The 20,012-nt window shown below is 49.6% G+C and overlaps 1 protein-coding gene across 11 annotated transcripts in view; it reads left to right on the forward strand.

The window, feature by feature from the left end:
- Positions 1-20,012, forward strand: part of DTX2 (deltex E3 ubiquitin ligase 2) — a 33,227-nt gene that overhangs the window by 9,310 nt on the left and 3,905 nt on the right. For 6 of the 11 annotated variants that reach the window (XM_039848899.1, XM_039848896.1, XM_039848901.1 and 3 more), the window contains 6 exons: positions 1,081-1,437; positions 3,538-4,174; positions 10,241-10,341; positions 15,416-15,556; positions 18,261-18,334; positions 19,704-19,862. In XM_039848899.1, the coding sequence (XP_039704833.1) occupies positions 1,170-1,437; positions 3,538-4,174; positions 10,241-10,341; positions 15,416-15,556; positions 18,261-18,334; positions 19,704-19,862 (1,380 nt within the window). In that variant the 5' untranslated portion in view covers positions 1,081-1,169. Of the gene's footprint in view, positions 1-896; positions 961-1,080; positions 1,438-3,537; positions 4,175-10,240; positions 10,342-15,415; positions 15,557-18,260; positions 18,335-19,703; positions 19,863-20,012 lie in introns of all 11 variants that reach the window. The other 5 variants (XM_039848898.1, XM_039848900.1, XM_039848902.1 and 2 more) reach the window with 2 other exon arrangements.

Below are 20,012 nucleotides of genomic sequence, written 5' to 3' on the forward strand. Positions count from 1 at the left end.
CTAGTGCTCTGAGGGACCACGAGTTAGTGCATTCACAGACTTCTCTCCTTCAAACAGCTGTAGGTGCATAGAACCATCATTCACTTCCATTCAGCTGTGTTTTGAACACGTGCATCACACAACATGACAAGGCCTATGCTAGGGCAGCAGTACAGCTGTGGACAGGGCAGACTTGCTGGGTTGCTGGGGGGAAACACAAAGCATCAGCTTGGTGGGGGGAAACACAGAGCATCATCATGCCCATATGTGTATATGGGCGTAGAGTTCTGGGTGGTGCTATGAAGGAGAAGTTCATGTGCTGGGTGGCCAGGGAAAGCCTCTCTGAATGGCAGGCTAGGCCTGAAGGATGAGTAGAGTGTAGAAGGGAAGGGCATGGGCTGGAGTGACTGGGAGAAGAATGTGTTGAGAAATGTGTGTAAACTCTCTGGACCTGACTGCTGGTCAGCAAGGCCCAGGCATAGGGAGTGGGATGCAGAGAGGCCAGGTTTCAGTAGCCAGGAGATTTTAATTTTTATTGAGGGCATCTTTCTTGGTTAACGATGCCTTCTGGGACAGCCTGGAGACCCTGGCAGAGCTAGGACTCGTGCTGTCTCAACTCTACCATTGAGCCCCTGGGTGTCCTTGAGCCTTGGTCCTTTCTGAGACAGTTTTTTCTCATCATGTAGTTTGTTTGGTTCTCACAAACAAACCTGCTTTGGAAACTGTTGAATCCTCACACAGGTGTAAGGGGTTATGGCCTCAATCCATGAGGAATTTGGTGACTCATGAAAATATATACAGTATAAAAGGATACACTTAATAGTGGGTAAGAGGAAAATTATTGGTAAGAGGACAGAAGCTGGGCTGATGATTAGCACCCAAAATTCACTTGACTGTATCTTCCTGAACATTTGCAGAGGTAGATATGCTGCTCGACTGACCGAATTTTTCCTTGCTGCCTGAGCAAAGAGACAGGAGCAGGTACTTGATTCATGATACTCTTAAGGTAATAGGGAAAAAAAGTGACTGTGGAACAGCATGAAGCCCACTCTGGCAGAGTCACTGTGTGCGTCAGTAACTACTTATTTGTCCTGTTTACAGATCTGCTGGAAGCACTGGGCAATGAACCAGAGACTGCAGCCCAGAGTGGTCTGAAGCCGTTTGGGAAAGCAGAGGGAGTCCTGGAGAAGATGGCCATGGCCCCAAGCCCTTCCCTGGCTCAGGCGTACACCAGCCCTGTGGCAGTGGCTGTGTGGGAATGGCAGGATGGGCTGGGCATCTGGCACCCCTACAGTGCCACTGTCTGTAGTTACATTGAGCAGCAGTTTGTCCAGCAGAAGGGCCAGCGCTTTGGGCTGGGGAGCCTGGCCCACAGCATCCCCTTAGGCCAAGCTGATCCCTCGCTGGCCCCTTATATCATTGACCTACCCAGCTGGACTCAGTTCCGTCAGGACACTGGTAAGACCCGTTTTGCTTCTAGTATGTGTCTTAAGTACCTGCTTTAGGCTAGGCACCATGCTAGGTGTTGGGGTTACAAAATTGACTCTCAGAGCTTAGTTCTGCCCCTGAAATGTGCACCATTGGGAGGCAGGTGCTGCTCCTGAGGGCAGGTACCGCACAATGTGAGATGTACAGTAAATCTCACCTAACATTGTTGATAGGTTCTGTGGCTTTAAGTGGAATGATGTATAATGAAACCAGTTTTACCACAGGGTAATTGATATAAACTAGAGTTAAGTTCCTATGGCATCTCATCAGCATTTTAATGAAATTACCTACTGTACCTCTTGGTAGGAGAGGGTGCCTTGGGAGCCCAATGCAGAGGCCCTCCCAGTCCCTTTCCCCCTTGTCTCCCAAAACAAAAATGTGTGCCTCCGTTTACCAAAATTTGAGGCTCTCACTGGCAGGAGGCAAACATAGAGGTGGTGTGCCTTGATAGTTAAAAGCCTGGCAATGAGTTCTGGCTCCAGTGTGCCATAGCTGTGTGACCTGGGTAGGTTACATCACTCTTCTGTGCACTCAAGTTTGGTTTTATTATATGTTTTGACCAGTATTGCTGAGAATGGGGCCACCAACTTCCCATCAGAGCTGTGCCCAGAACCTCTAACCCAGTGGTGATTTTGTCCCCCAGGACATTTGACCATGTCTGGAGACATTTTTGATTCTCCTGACTGTGGAGTGTGGTGCTACTGGCATCTAGTGGGTAGAAGACATGCTAGGGGCATGCAGTGAGTAGAAGCCAGAGATGCTGTTAAACATCCTACAATGCACAGGACTGGCCCCACAACAAAGAATTATTGGCCCAGAATGTCACATATTGAGACTGAGAAACCCTGCTCTGATCCCTGAAACAGCATCCTCAGGCAAGTGAGGACTAAGGTTTCCAATGAGTTGGATGCAGATAAAAGTCCCTGCTTTCATGATGTTTGCAGGCAACTGAGAATGGCAGCAAGTAAGATGAATAATGTGTAAACTGTGTATTGTGGTTGAGTTATGGAGGATTTAATTTAGATAGTAGTAAGTGTTAATCAGAGAGTGGAAGTGTAAAGAGTCAGAGAGGTCATTTTGCAGTTTGAACTTGGGCAGCACTGACAAGGGATGGAGACAGGCCTAAAGGAAGAACAAGAGGGAAGGGTAGATTATACAAGGCTTTTCAGTCCCTTGAAGGGACTGCTTTTATTCTGAAAGAGCCATGGAAGGATTTGAACAGAGGAATGGTGTAATCTGATTTGGGGTTAAGAGTATTTCTCTGGCTGCTGTGGATGGACACAAGGGCTAAGGTCGGGAGACCAAGTGGACATAATTGCAGTGATCATCTTTTGGCAAGTGCTTTTGGAGTCATGGCCCAAATTGATATTTTTCTTTTTCTTCTTAATTTTAAAGTTCGATTTTATTAAGAATATAAGCTAACTATAGGGTGTTATCCAGTAGTTGCTACTTGTGGAGTCAAAGGGAATGATACATCCATGTAAGAGAATTATGTAACAATTAATAATGAGTTTTACAGAATTTTAGAGACATAAGAAGTACTTATGGCATAATACATGAAAATAGCAGGAAAAGTTTTTCAGTATGATTTTCAGCTCCCTGAATGTATGTGCCTGGAAGATTAGATGGGGAGAAATGCATTGTAATATAAATTGTGTTTTTCTTGGTGGTTGGATTATGGATGATTTAATGTTCTTTATACTTTTTTGTTTTTAGTTTTTTTAAGTGAGGCTATATCAGTCTCACCATTACAAATATTTTTAAAAGTCTCACTAAGTCTGAGTGACAGCCGTTCTTTGACCCCATCTTCCAGCATTCCTCACTCCTGCCCAGGAGCATGGATCCTCTGCTGCCACTTAATCCCTTTGGGCCACAGTTTCTTTACCTAAAGAGAACTCTTTATTCTTCACCCAAAATTTGGAAAGAATAACCAATGCTACCTTTAGGGCAGATGGCACCATGACCTGTATTGGTTTATTTAATTGTAGAAAAAAAAGAATTTTTAAAGTCCCTTTGTTTTGTGGGGGCTAGCAGATTAACCATTTATGTGTAATACTCCTTTTAAAACAGGCACCATGAGGGCTGTGCGGAGGCACCTGTTCCCCCAGCATTCAGCCCCAGGCCGGGGCGTTGTCTGGGAGTGGCTGAGTGATGATGGCTCCTGGACAGCCTATGAAGCTAGCGTCTGTGACTATCTGGAGCAGCAGGTGGCCAGGGGCAACCAGCTCGTGGACTTGGCGCCTCTGGGATACAACTACACCGTCAACTATGCCACCTACACGCAGACCAACAAGACTTCAAGCTTTTGCCGTAGTGTGCGGCGCCAAGCAGGGCCCCCTTACCCAGTGACCACCATCATTGCTCCACCAGGCCATACAGGAGTTGCCTGCTCTTGCCATCAGTGCCTCAGTGGCGGTGGAACTGGCCCCGTGTCAGGCCGCTACCGCCACTCCATGACCAGCCTCCCTGCATACCCTGTCCCCCAGCCCCCACACAGGACCGCCATTGTCTTTGGGGCCCACCAGGCCTTTGCCCCATACAATAAGCCCTCACTCTCTGGAGCTAGGTCTGCTCCCAGGCTGAATACCACCAACCCTTGGGGTGGGGCACTGCCCTCCCTGGGGAACCAGTCCCCTTACTGCTCCAGCCTCTCCCACCTGGGACCACCGCACCAGCCCCCAGGATCATCCACTACCAGTGGAGCCAGGTATCTTGTGTTTTTGAAGATCGTTTTATCTATCCTTGTGCCTTGTCAGCAGACTTCAGTCCTTTAACTTGGTTGGGAAGACTCATTGCAGTACCTGCACCTGGTTGTCCCCGCCATGTTGTCTCCTTTGTGTGTGTCATGTGATGCCACAGCTGTCCACAGCCTTGCATTCCACGGACCCTACCTAACCTCTGGGACTTGAGTGCTGGTAGTTGCCACATGGGTTAAAACCAATAATCCCTGCATTCGCTCAGGAGAATCAGGCTCTGTGTAGAGCAGTTAACCACCTTTTGTTTATGCCTGTGTGCCATGTAGCTGGTGCCATGTGCCTGGGAACATTTTATTGATTCCAGTGTGCCAAGCACTGAGGACACAGGCATGGAAGGTTCAGCCCCCTCCCTAAGCCCACGGTCTTGTCCAAAGGAAGGTTGTGAGCTCAGTTTAGGTGCTTAAACATTGGTTGTGGAGAGAGCAAAATGTTGAGAGTGGAGGTGGTGACAGCAGGTGACAACATATTTGATGTAATCCAGCCTGGTGTCTAACAGCTCACTGCACTTTGAGAAAGGTGATGGAATAGGTCCCATCCAGACCAGGTAGCACTTTAAAGCAAGGAAAGCTCCTGGAGTGTCCCAGTGGAGGTTGCTCCCAGGGTGCTCCGAGACTTGTCACTGACAAGGGCCTTGTCATTGATCGTTATTGAGAGTGTTGGATTTAGAGAACGTTTTGAGACTTTAGAGTGGCAGTGGGATGGGGGCTGATTTCTGAGAGAGGGTGACTTGGGCAGGTAGTGACTGGAGGTGTGGGCTCGTGGCTGCCCTGTTTCCTAGGGAGTCAGCATCTTGTTGATTTGCACTGATGTCAGCCAGTCAGCATCTTGGTGCTGCCTTGCTCACCCAGCCCCATCATTGCCCACTTGACCACAATGAGAGCTGAAGCTTCCTAGTATGGTTGAGACCTCAGCAGCTTCTTGGGTCTCTAGCATTTTTTCAAGCTAGGTTTCAGAGGACTTTGCCAGTTTGTATAAGAAACAGTGACAGCTGCCATTCACTGAGCACACATAGCTGGCCCCATTGAGCAGGCTGTTAAGTGATTTCATTATACTCATAATGGCCATATGGTGGGTGGTGGTCTCAGCTCACAGGTGAGCATATTGAGGCTGATGAGTTTGGCAGCACAGCCAGCAAATGGCAGAGCTAGCATTAAACCCAGGCCCCAGAGCAGGCCTTATGGGACATGTGGAGTTCTTGAAGCTCTCAAAGGCAGAATGAGATGAAGGCAGAAGGCATTGTGAGTCCAGCAGACAGGAGAGGGATGGGCCCCAAATGGGTCAGTGCATCTTCCTGGGCATCTTCTTCTGGATCTGAAGTTGTTCTGGGAAATGGGAGTATGGGGAGGTTTCACTTGGGCCTTCTTTGTGGACTTTCACATAGAATAAGCAAGCAGGACTGTGTGCTAGCCCAGTCCCACCCAGTGCCCTGTGAGGCCCCCTCCAATATCTCGTTCAGTCTCTTAGAGAAAAGCATGCTATGTCTGCAAGTCCAGAATAATTATCAACAGGGCTTCTATTAGGTCAGCTTTTCCTAGGCTCCTGGGGCTTCTTAAATTCTTACAAATTATTTCGAGGCATATTTCTAGATGTTTCTTGAACTGGGATTCTGGGATTAAGCCAGGCAACTTCATAGGCTTGGTTGCTTTCTCCCAGTATAGGGCTCCCACTGGTCTCCCCTCCCCAGCCTGAGGCCTGAGAGACTGTTGATATGGGCCCTACTGGTACAGGCCAGGCAAGTTACTGAAGGAAAAGCTTTTGGGCAACACTGTCTTAACTTTGCTGCTGGGCTATGCATGTTGCTGCTTGCCCTGAATTGTAAGCCAGAAGGGAACCAGGCCAGCCAGCTTTGTTGGTTGAAACAGCCTCAAAGGGACCTGCCTTCTAAGGTGGATGTTCATCTTTATCTCCTACAGCTTTTCAGGAGCTGGGAGGGGTATACTTCACTTTCATGGGCCTATCCCTGCTTTGAAAAACAAGATTTTCCTGTATCTAATTTGTAGTGGAGCCCTCTTCAGTTAACTCTTCTCTCATTAATGGGTGTTGTAGAGCCAGAGGGGGCTTAATAAATAGCTGACCTCTTAACCCAGCAGGGCTGGGAGGATTGAAAACACTCGGCAAACTTGGTCTCCCTAGAAGCCAAGGTACAGTTCTCCAAGCCAAACGAATGCCAACAGCATTAGGTGAAAGTTACCATGTATATGGAGGAGAGGAGAAAACAACAGGGCAGGTAGTACCACGGGCTGGGGAAGCCTGAGAACTGGCTGTGTTACTGATAGCCACTGGAAAGAACACGTGAGTGAGTAAAATCAAAATTTGTGGAAGCCATGTGGTTTCAAATCACTTCTTAATCAGGGTAAAACCTTGGCTGGCTGACTTCCTTGTGCACTGGGAGGCTTTCTGAGTAGGCAGTAATACGTTGAGAAGGTGCATCATTTGTTTTTTTTGTTTGTTTTTTGTTTGTTGCTGAGAAGGTACATCATTTGTCACTGAGCTGCTGGGTTTGAGTAAATTTCCTGGTAGCTGAAGTTTATCCCTTTAAGCACAGAAACTTGTGTTTTAATGATGTTGTATGGGAAACTTTCCAAAATGTGTCATGCATGCTCTTCTTTAATAGAGGGTGTGCCAGCTTGTTGAGCATTTTAATGACTTGGGGTGGTGATTATGAACAGCAGTCTATTGCAGCTCTGGGGTGGCTATATGCCTTGGCGCTCTTCGTCCCTGTGCTAAATGGCTCTTGTGGTTTGCTTTGTTCTCACTACTGTTCTCCCTTTGTCTAAAGGCACCCCACTCCCTCCTGCTGTTGGCCAGTTTCTTCAGGATTGCTTGATTTGGAGTCCTGGGTTCCAGGTGGGGCCTAATGCCTAACTCACTGCAGGCCTCTGGGTCAGCTCTATTGCTTTTCCAGGTCACTCTTTTCCCCTCTTAAGATTAAGGAGTTGGGCTTGTCAGTTTCTGAAGTTTCCTTTTGCTCTGATGTTGCTGTGGGTTTCAGGGTTTAGAGAGGGCCCTACAGGAAGGTGCCCCTAGCCCTTCAGCTTTCTTGTATCCACTTTGCTCTTCTGAGACCTGAGAAACAACGGACATTTGTATTGGGGTTTAGATTGAGCCTCACAACCACCCTGGGGGCCTTCTGGAATTATTCTCATCCTACAGGTAAAGAAATTAAAGCTCAGAAAGGGGATTCAACATGACTGAGAGCACACAGCTTTAAGCGGGAGCAGTTGCTGGAAGTGGGGTGTCCACACTCCACATCTGATGTTCCTTGTACTGCACACACACTCAGAAGTCCCCTAGTTGGTGCTGGCCTGCTGGCCTCTGAGGAGCTGGAGGGAGACCTTGCATTTCCTTACTCTCCTGTCTCCTAGTGCTGCCACTTGCCTGGAACTATCAAGTCCTGTCTGCATAGAAAACTAGCAGTCCTTATGCCTCATGTTTTCAGCTCCATTTGGAAGCTCCTGGAGATGGTCCTAGACAGGAAAGGCAGGTAGGGCCTAGTAGGTAGACTTAGGAACCAGGGAGGCAGAGAGAGAGGCCTGAAGCAGGAGAGGGAATTCTTAAAGAAGGATACTTCATGGAGCACGTGGTGCTTCACATGGGAACATTCTGCTAGTCTGAGCCCTTTGAGGGTGGTGAAGGGGATCAGTGACCTCCAAGGCTCTGTCCACCCCTGAGAGTCCCAGTCTGGGAACCACTGGATCCTTTTTCTGCTCCATTCCTTCTGATCACAGGAAAATGTGGAGAGGTGCTACGATGAGGCATAGGGGAAGTGGCCATATCAGGAGACCTCTAACTTAGTCATGGTTCCTGATTTCAGTTCTGGGGTGAGCTCCTCACTGGAAGCCTCATTGTGTGTGTGTTTTCTGTGTTAGTTTGTGGGACCTAAAACTAGGCCTTCTCCCTCAGGTCTGTGCCTTTCTTTGGCAAAGGAAGACCCCAGTTTTTGGAGCCCCTCTGGGCCAGTGGTGCCAAGCCAGCTGAGTAGCCCACTAATTTTGTATAGTTGTAGAGCCAGGCTTCAGCTTTTTGGCTTCCTAGGTAAGGGCTCAAGCTCAGTGCTCTCTGGAGAGGTAGCTTGAGAGATGAAAGATGCCTGGAAGGGCTATATCTTCTCAAATTTCTTAGCTTATAGAACCTGAGAATTGCAAAGACTGTTGGACTATCTACCTTTAAAAAAAATGGAGGAAGAGGCTCAAAAAGTGGGGTAGGGGGTGGGGGTGGGGGTGGAGTTTGTTCCAAATTAAACAGAGCTTCCCGGGCCAAAACCTTAGCCCAGGTGTCCTGAACACACATTCCTTTCATGGCATTAGAGCATTCCAGGTCCAGTTCCATTGTTCTCTTGGGGTTGAGAGTAGACCAGGAGAACAAGAAGCTGCTATTTGAGTAGCACAGCCACACAGGTTATTCTGTTTGGGGAGAACAATCCAGAAATGAAAACAAAACGACCTTTCTTCGCTCAGACAGATACCAGAGCACCTGCTGTGCTCCAGACCCTGTGCGAGGCCCTGGCAGTTTCAGCACCAGCTGAGTGTGAGGTTTTCTGGTTTGGAGCAGAACCAGCCAGCTCCCAGTAGTTTCTACAGGCAGGATCTATGACCTGTGGCTGGTGGTAGGGAAGGATGTGGGGCAGCTTCTAGAAGCATTTATTGTAAGCAGCCAAGTTATTGGTTCGCTGGCAGCTATAAGGGTAGCACAGTGGACTGGAGCCGTCCATCGTTTCATGAGCACCTTCCCAATTCCTGGCTCCCAGACAGGAGTCAGTAGAACAGAGATAAATGTGCCTAGGCCCTGTCCTTGGGGAGCTCCAGTGTAGGGACTATGTGGAAGGATTTCCTAACTATTCCTATTTCATCATCTTTAACATGGGCAGGGATGGACAGGAGGATGCAGGAATCAGGAGTGCAAGGAGTTGGCAGGCATCTCGGGCCATCTATACCAACTATTCTCCAGTGCAGGACTTTCCCCAACCATAGTGGCATGGGTTTGTTATCATTTAAGAGCACAATGGCCTAAAACCAAATGAGTGACTTGAACATAGTCACCATGAGAAACAAGACCCTCATTTAAAAAAAAAAAAAAACCCTTTATTTTGAACAATTTTAGATTTACAGAAAAGTTATAAAAGTACAGAGAGTTGCCTTATTTCCCTTCTCATAACCATAGTGTAGTTTTCTGAAGCAGAGAATTACCATTGGCGCAGTACTATTTTCACCAGTTTTTCCACCATTGTTCTTATTCTGTCCCAGGATCCCGTAGGACCCTACTTTGCATCCAGTTGTCAGTTCTTTTCCTCCCATCTGTGACAGTTCCTTGGTCTTCCTTTGTCTTCCAGAACTGTGACACTTTTCATGAGTTACTTTGTCAGATATCCCTTCGTTTGGGTTTGTCAGATGTGTTCTTCTCATGATTTGGACTGAAAATATACAGTCTTGACAGGAAGACTATATTCTCAGTGTCCTTCTCAGAGCATCGTTTCTTGGGGCTTCTGATACTTATTGGTCATGTTACTGGAGACATTGGTCTTGATCACTTGTTAGAGGGGTTTCTGCCATATTTTCCCTCAATAGTTACTGTAGAGCTTTCATGTTGATGAAGCTAGTGAGCTCAAAATTCGTCTTCACAGTCTCCAGATTGCCCAGGAAAACATTTTTTGACAGTTAAAGCTTCATTCTTGATACCTCGTAAAAAGGTGAGACCTCATACCCCAGCGGCCCCTGCCTGCCATTCCTTCCTATCCAACGCCTAGCTTGGAGTTTGACTCTCGTCGCTTGATTTTTGCAGAGGAAGTGATAGTGAGCTGGACTCTGGGCTTCAGATTCTATAGGTTAGTTTGGGTCTGAGAGTGGTGAAATTCAGATTTCTTTGCTCCTCTTTCCAGATACTCTTCATCAAGATCTTTAATTAAAAAGCAAAAGAATAAAAAGCAGAAGCCCTCACTCACACAGAAGCACCTGTTCTTGGGCTCTCGTTTTTGCTAAGTTGGCTCCGCACACTAAACTTTGCTCTTTCTTTTCCCCTAGTGCCTCCCTCCCCAGTGGTCCTGTGAGCAGCCCTGGGAGCATCCCTGCCACTGTGCCCGTGCAGATGCCGAAGCCCAGCAGGGTCCAGCAAGCCCTCGCAGGTAGGCATACTGCTACCGAGCTCTGTGATCTGAAAAAATAGACTTTCTGACAAGATTTGGGGGCAGTAGGAGAATGTGTGGTGGGGAAGGAGATTATGGGGCAGGGGTCTTGTTACCTTTTCTCTTCTCATGAAATCCCAAAGGGGCTCCTTTGAAGGGCAGTGCCCCCTGTCAGTGATAGCTTACCCCTGGCGAGTGAACCTGGGGTGTGCCCTTCCTTTGTCTCTCAGTGGGAGTTATACCTGATGATAGTGGCTGTCCTGGCGTGGACCTTTCGTTATCTTTTAAATTTTCACATCACCTTGAATTATGAATCAAGAGACTTTTCTGTCCTGAGATGTATTAGGCATTTCCCTAAAGGGGCCCTCTGGGAACCTCTCAGAACTATTTACTTAGAGTGACGTTTTGAATAAGTGGCTTTTTTGTCCAGCTAGATCTTTTAACTATACAGCTCGAAACTGTTTTTTGTTTTTGTTTTTTAATTTTACAGGTGTTGGGGGGCACTAAAAGTTATTTTTTAATTTAAAGGAAATGTAAAGTGTTACATAGAAAGGTAGACTGAGTGTAGTGAACCTCCATCATTTAAAAGTCAAAGCAGGGAATAAGCAGAGAGAGTGTTGGTGAATCTCTGTGGTAACCCAGTGGGGTTGGAGGGTCAGTCCTAGAGCCAGGGAGACCCTTGTGGGGCCTGACTTCGTGCCTCAGGTAAGCCAGCGCACCCTTGGAGAATGGGATGCCGCCCCTGGCATTCTGCCCTCAGAATCTAGCCTCTTAGCTGTTAACACTGTGCTACTTCTGAGTCTGATGGGACCATTGGAGGGGGCGAGGGATTGATGGCTGTATATAGCCAGGCAGAGCTGGGCTGGAGGCAGTGGGAGTGTGGACGTGCAGCTCACGAGCAGTCTTGGCAGTATTGGGGTAGCCTCTGCCTGCTCCCAGGAGTGTGTGAGCTTAGAGATGGCAGGTGGGACACTGGGAAGAAGAGCCCTTAAAAGAAATGGAAGGACCAGTCAGAGAGATGATAGAAAATGAGAGAGCGGGGCCCAGAAAGCCCCAGGAAGGGAGATCCTGCCCTGCAGGCCCTCTGGCCACCTGCTTTAGCTGCTTAGCCGTCAACCCTCTGCTGGGGCAGAGAGAAAAGTGAGCAAAGAAGTGGTGACTAGAAAGCTCCTTCCCAATTTAGGTCTTCTTATAATATCAGATGCCATAGGTGAGTGAGTTAGACCTCTGTGTGTTCGTTCATGTTCGCCCGCATGTGAGTGCATGTATGTACACACGTGTGCATGTGTATGGCAGTGGTCTTGCTGGAGAAAGGTCAGGGTGAACAGGCCCGGTCTGTACATGGCCCAGTTCCATTCTGCTCTGTAAGTGCTAAGGCTTTAACACATACGTTATAGTAACCTCTCCAAGTGGTCTGGGTATTGATTAGCTCTTGCTGCCTTCTGCTCTTGAAACTGAGGACCTTCCCAGGCTGTGTCCCAGATTGTCCTCAGTCGTGTCCATTATTTTCGCTGTAGCATCTTTGCTGCAGACATTTTTGCCATATAACTGTCTATAAGACAGTTTCACCATAAAAAGGGTAAAATAACTGACTTTTTTGTTTCTTTTTAGCAGGGTTTTGTTTTGTTTTCTTTGTTTTTGATCCATTTGGTTTCGTTTCTCCATTAATGAATTGGTGAGAAAATAGTTAAATAATAGTAGTGGTTATAATAGTTAGTATTTCTTCCAGATGACAATGATTTGCCCCAAGAGTTAGTTGGTTTCTTATTTTGAAACATGCTACGTTGGGAGGAGAGAAATAGAGTTGAATCCATATTTCCCATAGAACAATGACAAGTGCTTATGTACAGTCCACAAAATAAAATCAGGTTTTGTACAGTATTGTCATGAATCTACACACATTTTGAAGATAATCGAATTTTTATATTTCACAAAAAGTTCTTTTAATTTTTTCATTTTTAATATCCCTCTTTTGTTTGTCATAATTTTTGTCCTTTTTTTATGGCAGAAAAATTGCCTTATGGTCAATTAGTTATGCAGCAGAATGTTTGTGGCAAAAATGCTTGAGGCAGAGATGCTACAGCAAAAGTACCAAGAACTATCCTCACTGTCTCCACTGTCCCCTGTCACCTTGGCTCTCAGAGCAATCCTTGAGGTAGGCGGGCATTTTAGCCTCCATTTTACTCATTGGGTTAAACAGACTCCAAAGATTCAAGAACTTGGTCCCAGCTAGAAAGAAGTAGAGGTGGGAGCTCATGGCCAGACGCTGCCTCCCCTGAATGCAAGGCTCTGGCTTGTGCCTATTGGTGGGACCATTGTCTAAAGCTCTAGGGAACAAGAGATCCTGGGCCAGCCCTTGGGAAGCAGAGTCTAGAGAGTGTTCTCTCAGCCTGGGCTGTGTTTATGGATTTGGGACTGGACTGTGGATTCAGGCACAGCTACAGTGAGGTGAGCGTTTGGGCACAGGGTTTTGCAGATAAGTTTACAAACAGTTGGTCATGCTGTTGGAAGAACTGTGTACTCCTCTGCAGGAGGTCAGGCCCAGAGTGCCTCAGGTGACAGCTGCACTGTCTGTGGCATGGTCCGGCCCTCTCTTTTAGAGAAGAGGGGTGGAATGGGCCCCCCATGCTGGGGCCAGGTTCCCACCTTGTGAGCAAGGAGTAGTGTCTGCATTTTATGCTGCTGCAGCTTGTCCAAGATCTGTCAGCTGGGGAGCCAGAGTGGTGCTGGGCTTGAACCCAACATGGTAAGGCCAGAGCTGGAAGAGGATAAGCTTAGACCCGAGTCCTGGTCACTGGATGAAAGGCTGACCCTTGGCATCAGAAAGGGGGTATTAGTACATCAACTTGTGTACAGGGACTGCAATTTCTGGAGGCTCTGACAGATCAATTGGGAATCCTCTCTGATGAGCAGAGGAAAAGATGTGGCTGTCTGAGCAATTATAGTTATTTGGGAATGTTAGGAGTTTAGGGAGCTGTCTTGAGCCTTTGCTGTTGAGGGAGATACGATAGTCCACTCTTGGTGTCCCTCCACCATTCTGTCCTGCTTCTGTGAAGTGTGGGGTGTGGGTGATTTTCACACTTTTTCACAAGAAAGTAGACTTCTGAGCAGGGGCTGCTGCTCTGCAGGTTAAGTGCAGAGCTGTGTCTGTGACTTGAAGGAATGGGTTCTGCATTGAAAAGGGCAAGAGCGTTGTTCATGCTGGCCTCTTGGATGCTGGCGATGGTGGTCCCAGGGTTGTCTTCATTCCCCAGTAGACAGGTACTGTGCATCCCTGTGACCAGGCCCTGCCCCAGGTGCTCAGTGAGGGGGAAGACAGTCACAGAAACGGAGAAATGAGTCCCCTTATGTGGTGAGAATGCTAAGCAGAATAAAGGAGACAGAGTTGGGTAAAAACGTAGCCCTTTTAGATGGGGTGGTCAAGGAAGGGCTGCGTGCTGAAGTAATGCTTGAGGAGCGGTCTAGTTGGGAGAAGAAGTCATGGTCAGTACCAAGCCCTAGTGTTCTCTCCATCTTCTACTTCCTGTGTCTGCTTGTCAACCAGTCTGCCCACCAGTTCCCAAGGAAACCCACATTTGAGCCCAGGAACAAACCTTGGGACACTGGTGGCATGGCATTACCTGATGAGCAGGAGCCCAGGGTCTAACCTTGGTCTTCTCATGTGTACTTCGGGGTCTCCTGCTGAGTGGCCACCACAATGCACCTTGCCTGCCTTGGCTGTGCTGTCCAGGCTGCTGGCTGGCCTCTGCTTCTGTCCCTGACTAGGCGCACATGCCACATCGAGAGCTTTTGTTCTTCTGGTAGAGGCCACAGTGGTTGGCCTGATTGATCCTGAGGCCAGGTGTCCCCTCATGCCTCTAAATTGCCTCTGGGGCAAGCAGTACTGTCTGCCTGGCCTGGGTGGGGAATGGGGCCCAGCAGGGCCAGGTTCTCTACATCCTACCCCAAGCCGGACTCTGAGCACCCTGAAAGCCACCCTCAGGGATGTGCCCAGAAGCCCAGAGCTCCCTTCCCCTGGGGAAGGGGTGCTTTTTAGTCAGACTGAGGACAAAGGGGGATTGGAAGGGTGGTGCTGTGGACAGTGTGGACAGGGTGAGAGTGTGGCAGGAATAGAGAGAGACTCGACAGGAGGACATGCTGTGTTCCAGAAAGTGTTTGGTCCTCAGGAAGAGTGAAGGGAGCAGTGTGGGGTGAGGGTCAGCTAGGATAAGTGGAGTGCTTGGCTGAGGAATGAGACCTCTCCCTACAGGCATTGGGAAGTATGACAAGAATGGACAGTCCATCTTAGCAGGGCTGCCTGTTGCGGCTCCCTCCCCCTGTGGGCATACCCACCGGGCTACCACCCAGAACAGAGGGTCTGTTAAAGCCTCGGCTGAGGGCACCAGAGAAAGAAGCCACAGCCTGGAACCTTTGCTGTATCAGAGGAGTGGTCACATGGGCCATGGGGATGCCTCAGTTGTGTGCAGGCCTGCATCCCAGCATTCCTGCTTGCCCACCCCAGCGATGGCACTGAAGCCACCTAGACAGGCTGGATGGGGCATTGAAAGCAGACAGCACCCCACTGTGGCAGGATTAACCTGGAATCAAGGAGGCATGCAGGGGAAACACAAAGAGAAGAGGACTGTGAGCTCAAAAGCCCGTCCATGTTTCCGTGGTTGGGGTGCATCTTTCCATGTTGCCCTTCTCTCTTTCCTTGTGCCTGGCATGGAGAGATGCCACCTAGAAATGCTCGGGAGGCTTCTTGGGGTGGCATTCTGTTCTCTGTCCTCCTGAAGCAAATGGCCTTGCCCCCCTGCATACTCTGGGTGCAGGCTGATCGGTTGTTTGTACAGACACCTGTGGAACTTGGGGCCAGGGCTCTGATGAGCCGGGCATCTCACTATTCCTGGCCTGGAGCTTAGCCCTACCAGCCCAAGTAGGCCCTGGTAGCCAGATTCCCTGGGGAGATCAGTGGATCCTGATGGCCCTTCACAGTGCCACCTGGACTCAGCTCGGGTTTGTGGACATCACGTGCCAAATGACTCCTCCTAACATTTCTCCCCTCTCTGCATGTCTGATCTCGCACCCCGTGTAGGCATGACGAGTGTTTTGATGTCAGCCATCGGACTCCCTGTGTGTCTTAGCCACGCACCCCAGCCCGCCAGCCCTTCCGCCTCCTGTCTGGCCTCTAAAAGTCACAGCTCAGTTAAGAGATTGAGGAAAATGTCCATGAAAGGTAGTTTCTGCTCACAAATACTCTCTGGCCTCTGCTCAGCCGCCTGAGTCTTGCTGCCTCTGACTCTCCTGCATTGATTGCTCTTCTCTGATTCCCATGGCCCTTCTCTGCTTCCTTCACCCCGCCGGGGCATGGGCTCCGTGGTCCTCCCTGCCCTTGGCAGCAGAGGTGGTCCCCAGGAATCTACTTTCCCCTGCAGTGCCATAGTCAGGTCCTGTCTCTCTGGCACAGTTGGAGTGGAAGGAATCTGTTCTTGAGGACTCCGTGACTTTGTAAACATGGTGTGGGGTGAGGCCTGGCTCAGGATGAAGGACAACTCTGCCCCTTCCACTGGGGCCAGTGTGTGTCTCAAGAAAGACTCCCAGCACTCTCTGGCCCCCTGGTGGAGCTACTTCAGAGGGCTCCCCTGATGACCACTGCTCTGCCCATCATCTGGCGGGGTAAGAAAGGGTTTCAGAACCGTGAAAGGTTTTGTGAGTTTTAACAAGACTTGTGTGGAGGGGTTATGGGTAGTATGTTCTAAACCTGCCATTTCTAAAGCTGATTGTGGCTCTGGCTACATCATGGGACCAGAGGAGCATAGACTGTTGAAAGACCAGTGACCTTCAGGATGGTATAGTGAGCAGGGATCACGGCCCTGGCTCAGCTAGTACTGGGTTTTACTCTCCGCTCCAGTGCTCACTAGCTTCGTGATCTCACACAAGTGTCTTCGTTCGTGAGCAGACGCCTCCTACTTAGAAGATTGGTTGTGAAAGGAATAGAAAGTACATACATGAAGCATCTGGCACATAGTAAGGGTGGCTGCCCTGATCATGTCTACCATTTGTCTAACTCCCAACCCACAGGGTAGGAAAAAAGGCCCAGGGACGGGGAGGGCTTTACCTACCCAGCCCCCACCTCACTTCTACCTTCACCTTCAGCAGCAAGGGCAGGCTTAGAGCTCCTGACCCTATTCCAGTTCTTGCTCTGCCTTGGAGGTAGAGACGGGTCTGTGTGCAGGGGCCGGCTGGCAGCTTCCTGAGGCATTCAGGTTTGCTTGGAAAGAACACAGGCTCTCAGCAGACCCTCTGGCCTTCCCGGGCTAGGGTGGCCCTTTCATAGGGTTGATGGTCATCTGGTTGCCCCCTTGGAGAAATGTAGCTCATGGAAAGCTACCTTCAGTTCTGAAAGGCCACTTGGGTGAGGGCAGGTTGTGGGAATGTGAGGCTAAGCCAGGCCTTACTAGAGGTGAGCCAGAGGCTAGTCCTATTGATGGGGTCCTGGGTTCATTTGGGGACTAGCTTGTAGCCACCAGACTTTTCTGAGAGGCTCCTCCCCTCAATCTGAGTAGAGTCCCAACTACCAGCCATCCAGTACCTATGGTCATTGTGCTTTGGCCTCGCTTTCTCACCGCAGCAACCGGAGTCAGGGTCCTAGAAGTCTGCATGTGTACATGCGCCTGTATGTGGGTGTTTGTGTGGGTGTGGATGTGTGTAGAGGTATGGTGTTCCTTTGCCTATAGCTACCTTTCTAGTAATAGCAGCTAATGCCTTTACAGTTATCACAGCTTTGGTTGATATTAGGTCTCCACTTGTTAGATAGATAGGTAGCCGAGACTCAGAGGTGACATGATTTGGTCCCAGCACAAGAGCCAGAATCAAACCTGATGTTGCCTGGTCCTAGCCTCTCTGCTCCCCTCAAAACTATCACCTGGCCTTCTCTGGTCAAGAGGGAGTGCAGTTTTTGAACCCTCAGGCTTATAAGTCCTTGCACCTACAGGCTGATGGCCATGAGCTTGGATTCAAACCAGAGCTCCTTGGTCTTGGAGGCTAGGATCAGGAACTCCCCAGTGACCTCAAGGCAGGACGAGAAGCCCTGCAGGGTCTCTATCCCACACTGCGCTGGTCTCCTTGACCCCTTTTTTTGCTCTCACTCGAGCTTTGCTGCCATTTTCTCTGTGATTCTGCTGCTGCCTCTGTCTGGACTAATCCTCGCCCCTCTTGCTAGCTGGGGGAGTGTCTTATCCTTGGATGAAGCCTGTTGGTGCAGGGTCCACGGATAAGTGGGAGGTTTTGAGAGGAGTGGGGTGTCCAGGGCTCTCTTCCTGCTGCTTGTTAGCCACTTCCCAGAGTCGCTGAGCTTAAGAACCGAGTGTGTGTCACTGTGAGATCCCACGGTCCAGGGACAGGCTCCAGAAGACTTTGCAACTTGTGACAGTGTCAGTGTGGCCATTGTCTGTAGTCAGCGTGCACAGACACCCACACGGAGTAGGCATCCGCTATATACTTGACTCATAAAACTTCTCTTACTAAGACTTTCTTACAAGATTAGTGAAATTGGAGTGAAGCAGCACTGCCAGCACATGCTCCAGAGCAGTTTGTTCTAGAAGCCGCTATTTGACTCTTCCGTATGGCCTCTGGGGAGCCTGAGTCCTGTTTCCTGACTGACTATGCAAAGGATCTGAGGGCTGTGACTGGCTGCTGCCTCTGCCCCTCTTCCACCACCTCCAGGGCTCCTGGGTCTGGGCCTCCTGTGGGTGGGCCTGGATAGGGCTCAGCCAGCCTTGCTCCAGGTCTCTCCTCTCTTGCATGCTAACTTTCCTGTCTCAGCCCCTCTAACATACCTCCTGGCAGCTTGGACCTCTCCCTTGCTTTCCTTTCTCTCTGGTTTCAGTGTCTCCAGTTCGTACTCCATGGGACACTGCTGATGTTCTGCTTTCTTCTAGGAGGGACTCCAAAGCCAGAGCCAGAACAAGTGATAAGAAACTATACCGAAGAGCTGAAAACAGCCCCAGATGAGGTAGGTGTCATGGGAGCCATGCTCTTTTAGTTTTATTTGGAAACAAGGGGCAGCTACAAATGAGAAGGACCCTGGCGTCTGCTGGAAGGGCACTTCTCCAGGTTCCTCAGGGTGCCAGTGCCATGCTCTGGGCACTTGGGTTTAATCTCCAAGCCTCCGGTAGGAGGCAGGCCTTACCAAGGTGTGGCAGCTATGGCTTCTGATATTTGGATTGCGATCATCGCTTTGCCGCAAACAAGTGTATAGCCCTGTGCCATCCGGGAGGCTAGGAGTCCTAGAGACAATGGGTGGGAGAGCCTGCCCCACTGCCCGAGGGCTGACGCTGGCATGGAAGGGAAGTAGCCCTGTCCGGGTAGCAGTCCTGCCTCTCTAGCTGTTAGGAGCGCAGGTCGGGGTTCCTGTAATTAATAGGGCCTGCCGGACTTCTGTCACACCTTCGGTAGGACCCGAACGTATCAGCTGAGCCATGTTTTGGGGGCTACAAGTGCCACTTTTCTCTTATTTGAATGGAAAATCTGGAGGAGGTGGGTTAAATGTCAGTCTTCCCAGTTGATAACTGAGGACTCTTCACTGGCCTGTTTCTCCTACAAGTCGAGTATGTGAGAAACATCTGGTTGCTGGTTGGTAAAGGTTTTAGACAGAGCCTGAAGGGCATCCTCTCCAGGACATTGTACTCCTACTTCACAGCGCTCAGTTTGTCTTTTTCTTTGCTCTTGTGCTCATCGGCCACAACTGGGCTGCTTTTCCCCCGGCCTCCTCCCTCTAAGCTGCCGTCTACACAACTGACATGCAGCTGTGATCATGGCAGTACCCTCTGCTTAAAACCCCTCGGAGCCTTGATGTGTAAGACAAGCCCCAACTCCTGAGCATGCCCATCAGAAGCTTCTAGGACCTGCTCCTCTCCCTAGCTTGTCTCATTCCTAACCCTGTTCATCTCTCCTGTCCCCTGTAGGTGTCACTGTCCCTCCCAAACTGTATGCTGGTTCATGTTTTGCATCATCTTTTCTCTCTACCTGGAATGCCCGTTCCCACGCTCGTCTGTCTGAGAAGTTCTCTTTTATCTTGTAAACCCAGCTTGGAGAGCCTCTCCTGTTCTTTCCTCTCTATCTAGCTGTTGTCCTGTGCTTATGTTAGTGCACTGGCCCCTGGGCTCAGTGCTGCCTGTCATCTCTCCTGCTATGGTGAGCCCCCTGAGGGCACAGATCCCAGTGACTCATCTGTGTTCCAGCCTCAGGAACAAACGATTGTTGAATTGACTTAGACTGTAACTCTGGCATTTCAGCAGATGAAGGCCTTTTCCTATGAGATTTACCTCTTTGGGTGCAATGTCGCTTTTGGTGAGTGTGCCCTGTGTTTGGTTCCCCTTCAGGACTGCATCATCTGTATGGAGAAACTGTCTGTGGTGTCTGGCTACAGTGACGTGACTGACAGCAAGACCATCGGGCCAGTGGCTGTGGGCTGCCTCTCTAAGTGCAGCCATGCCTTCCACCTGCTCTGCCTGCTGGCCATGTACTGCAATGGGAACAAGGTGCCCACATGCTGGTCTGGGGTGGGCACCAGGGGTGATCCATCTGGTCATGCTGCATGAGCAGGTGACTGTAGCTGTCCTATGAAAGACCCGAGGTGTTCTCGTAGACAGCCCCTGCCCTGCAGCAGGATGAGGGTCAGCACCCGGGGG

Source organism: Pteropus medius, unplaced genomic scaffold (assembly GCF_902729225.1).
Source record: "Pteropus medius unplaced genomic scaffold, Ma_sr-lr_union100, whole genome shotgun sequence".
Lineage (NCBI taxonomy): Eukaryota > Metazoa > Chordata > Mammalia > Chiroptera > Pteropodidae > Pteropus > Pteropus medius.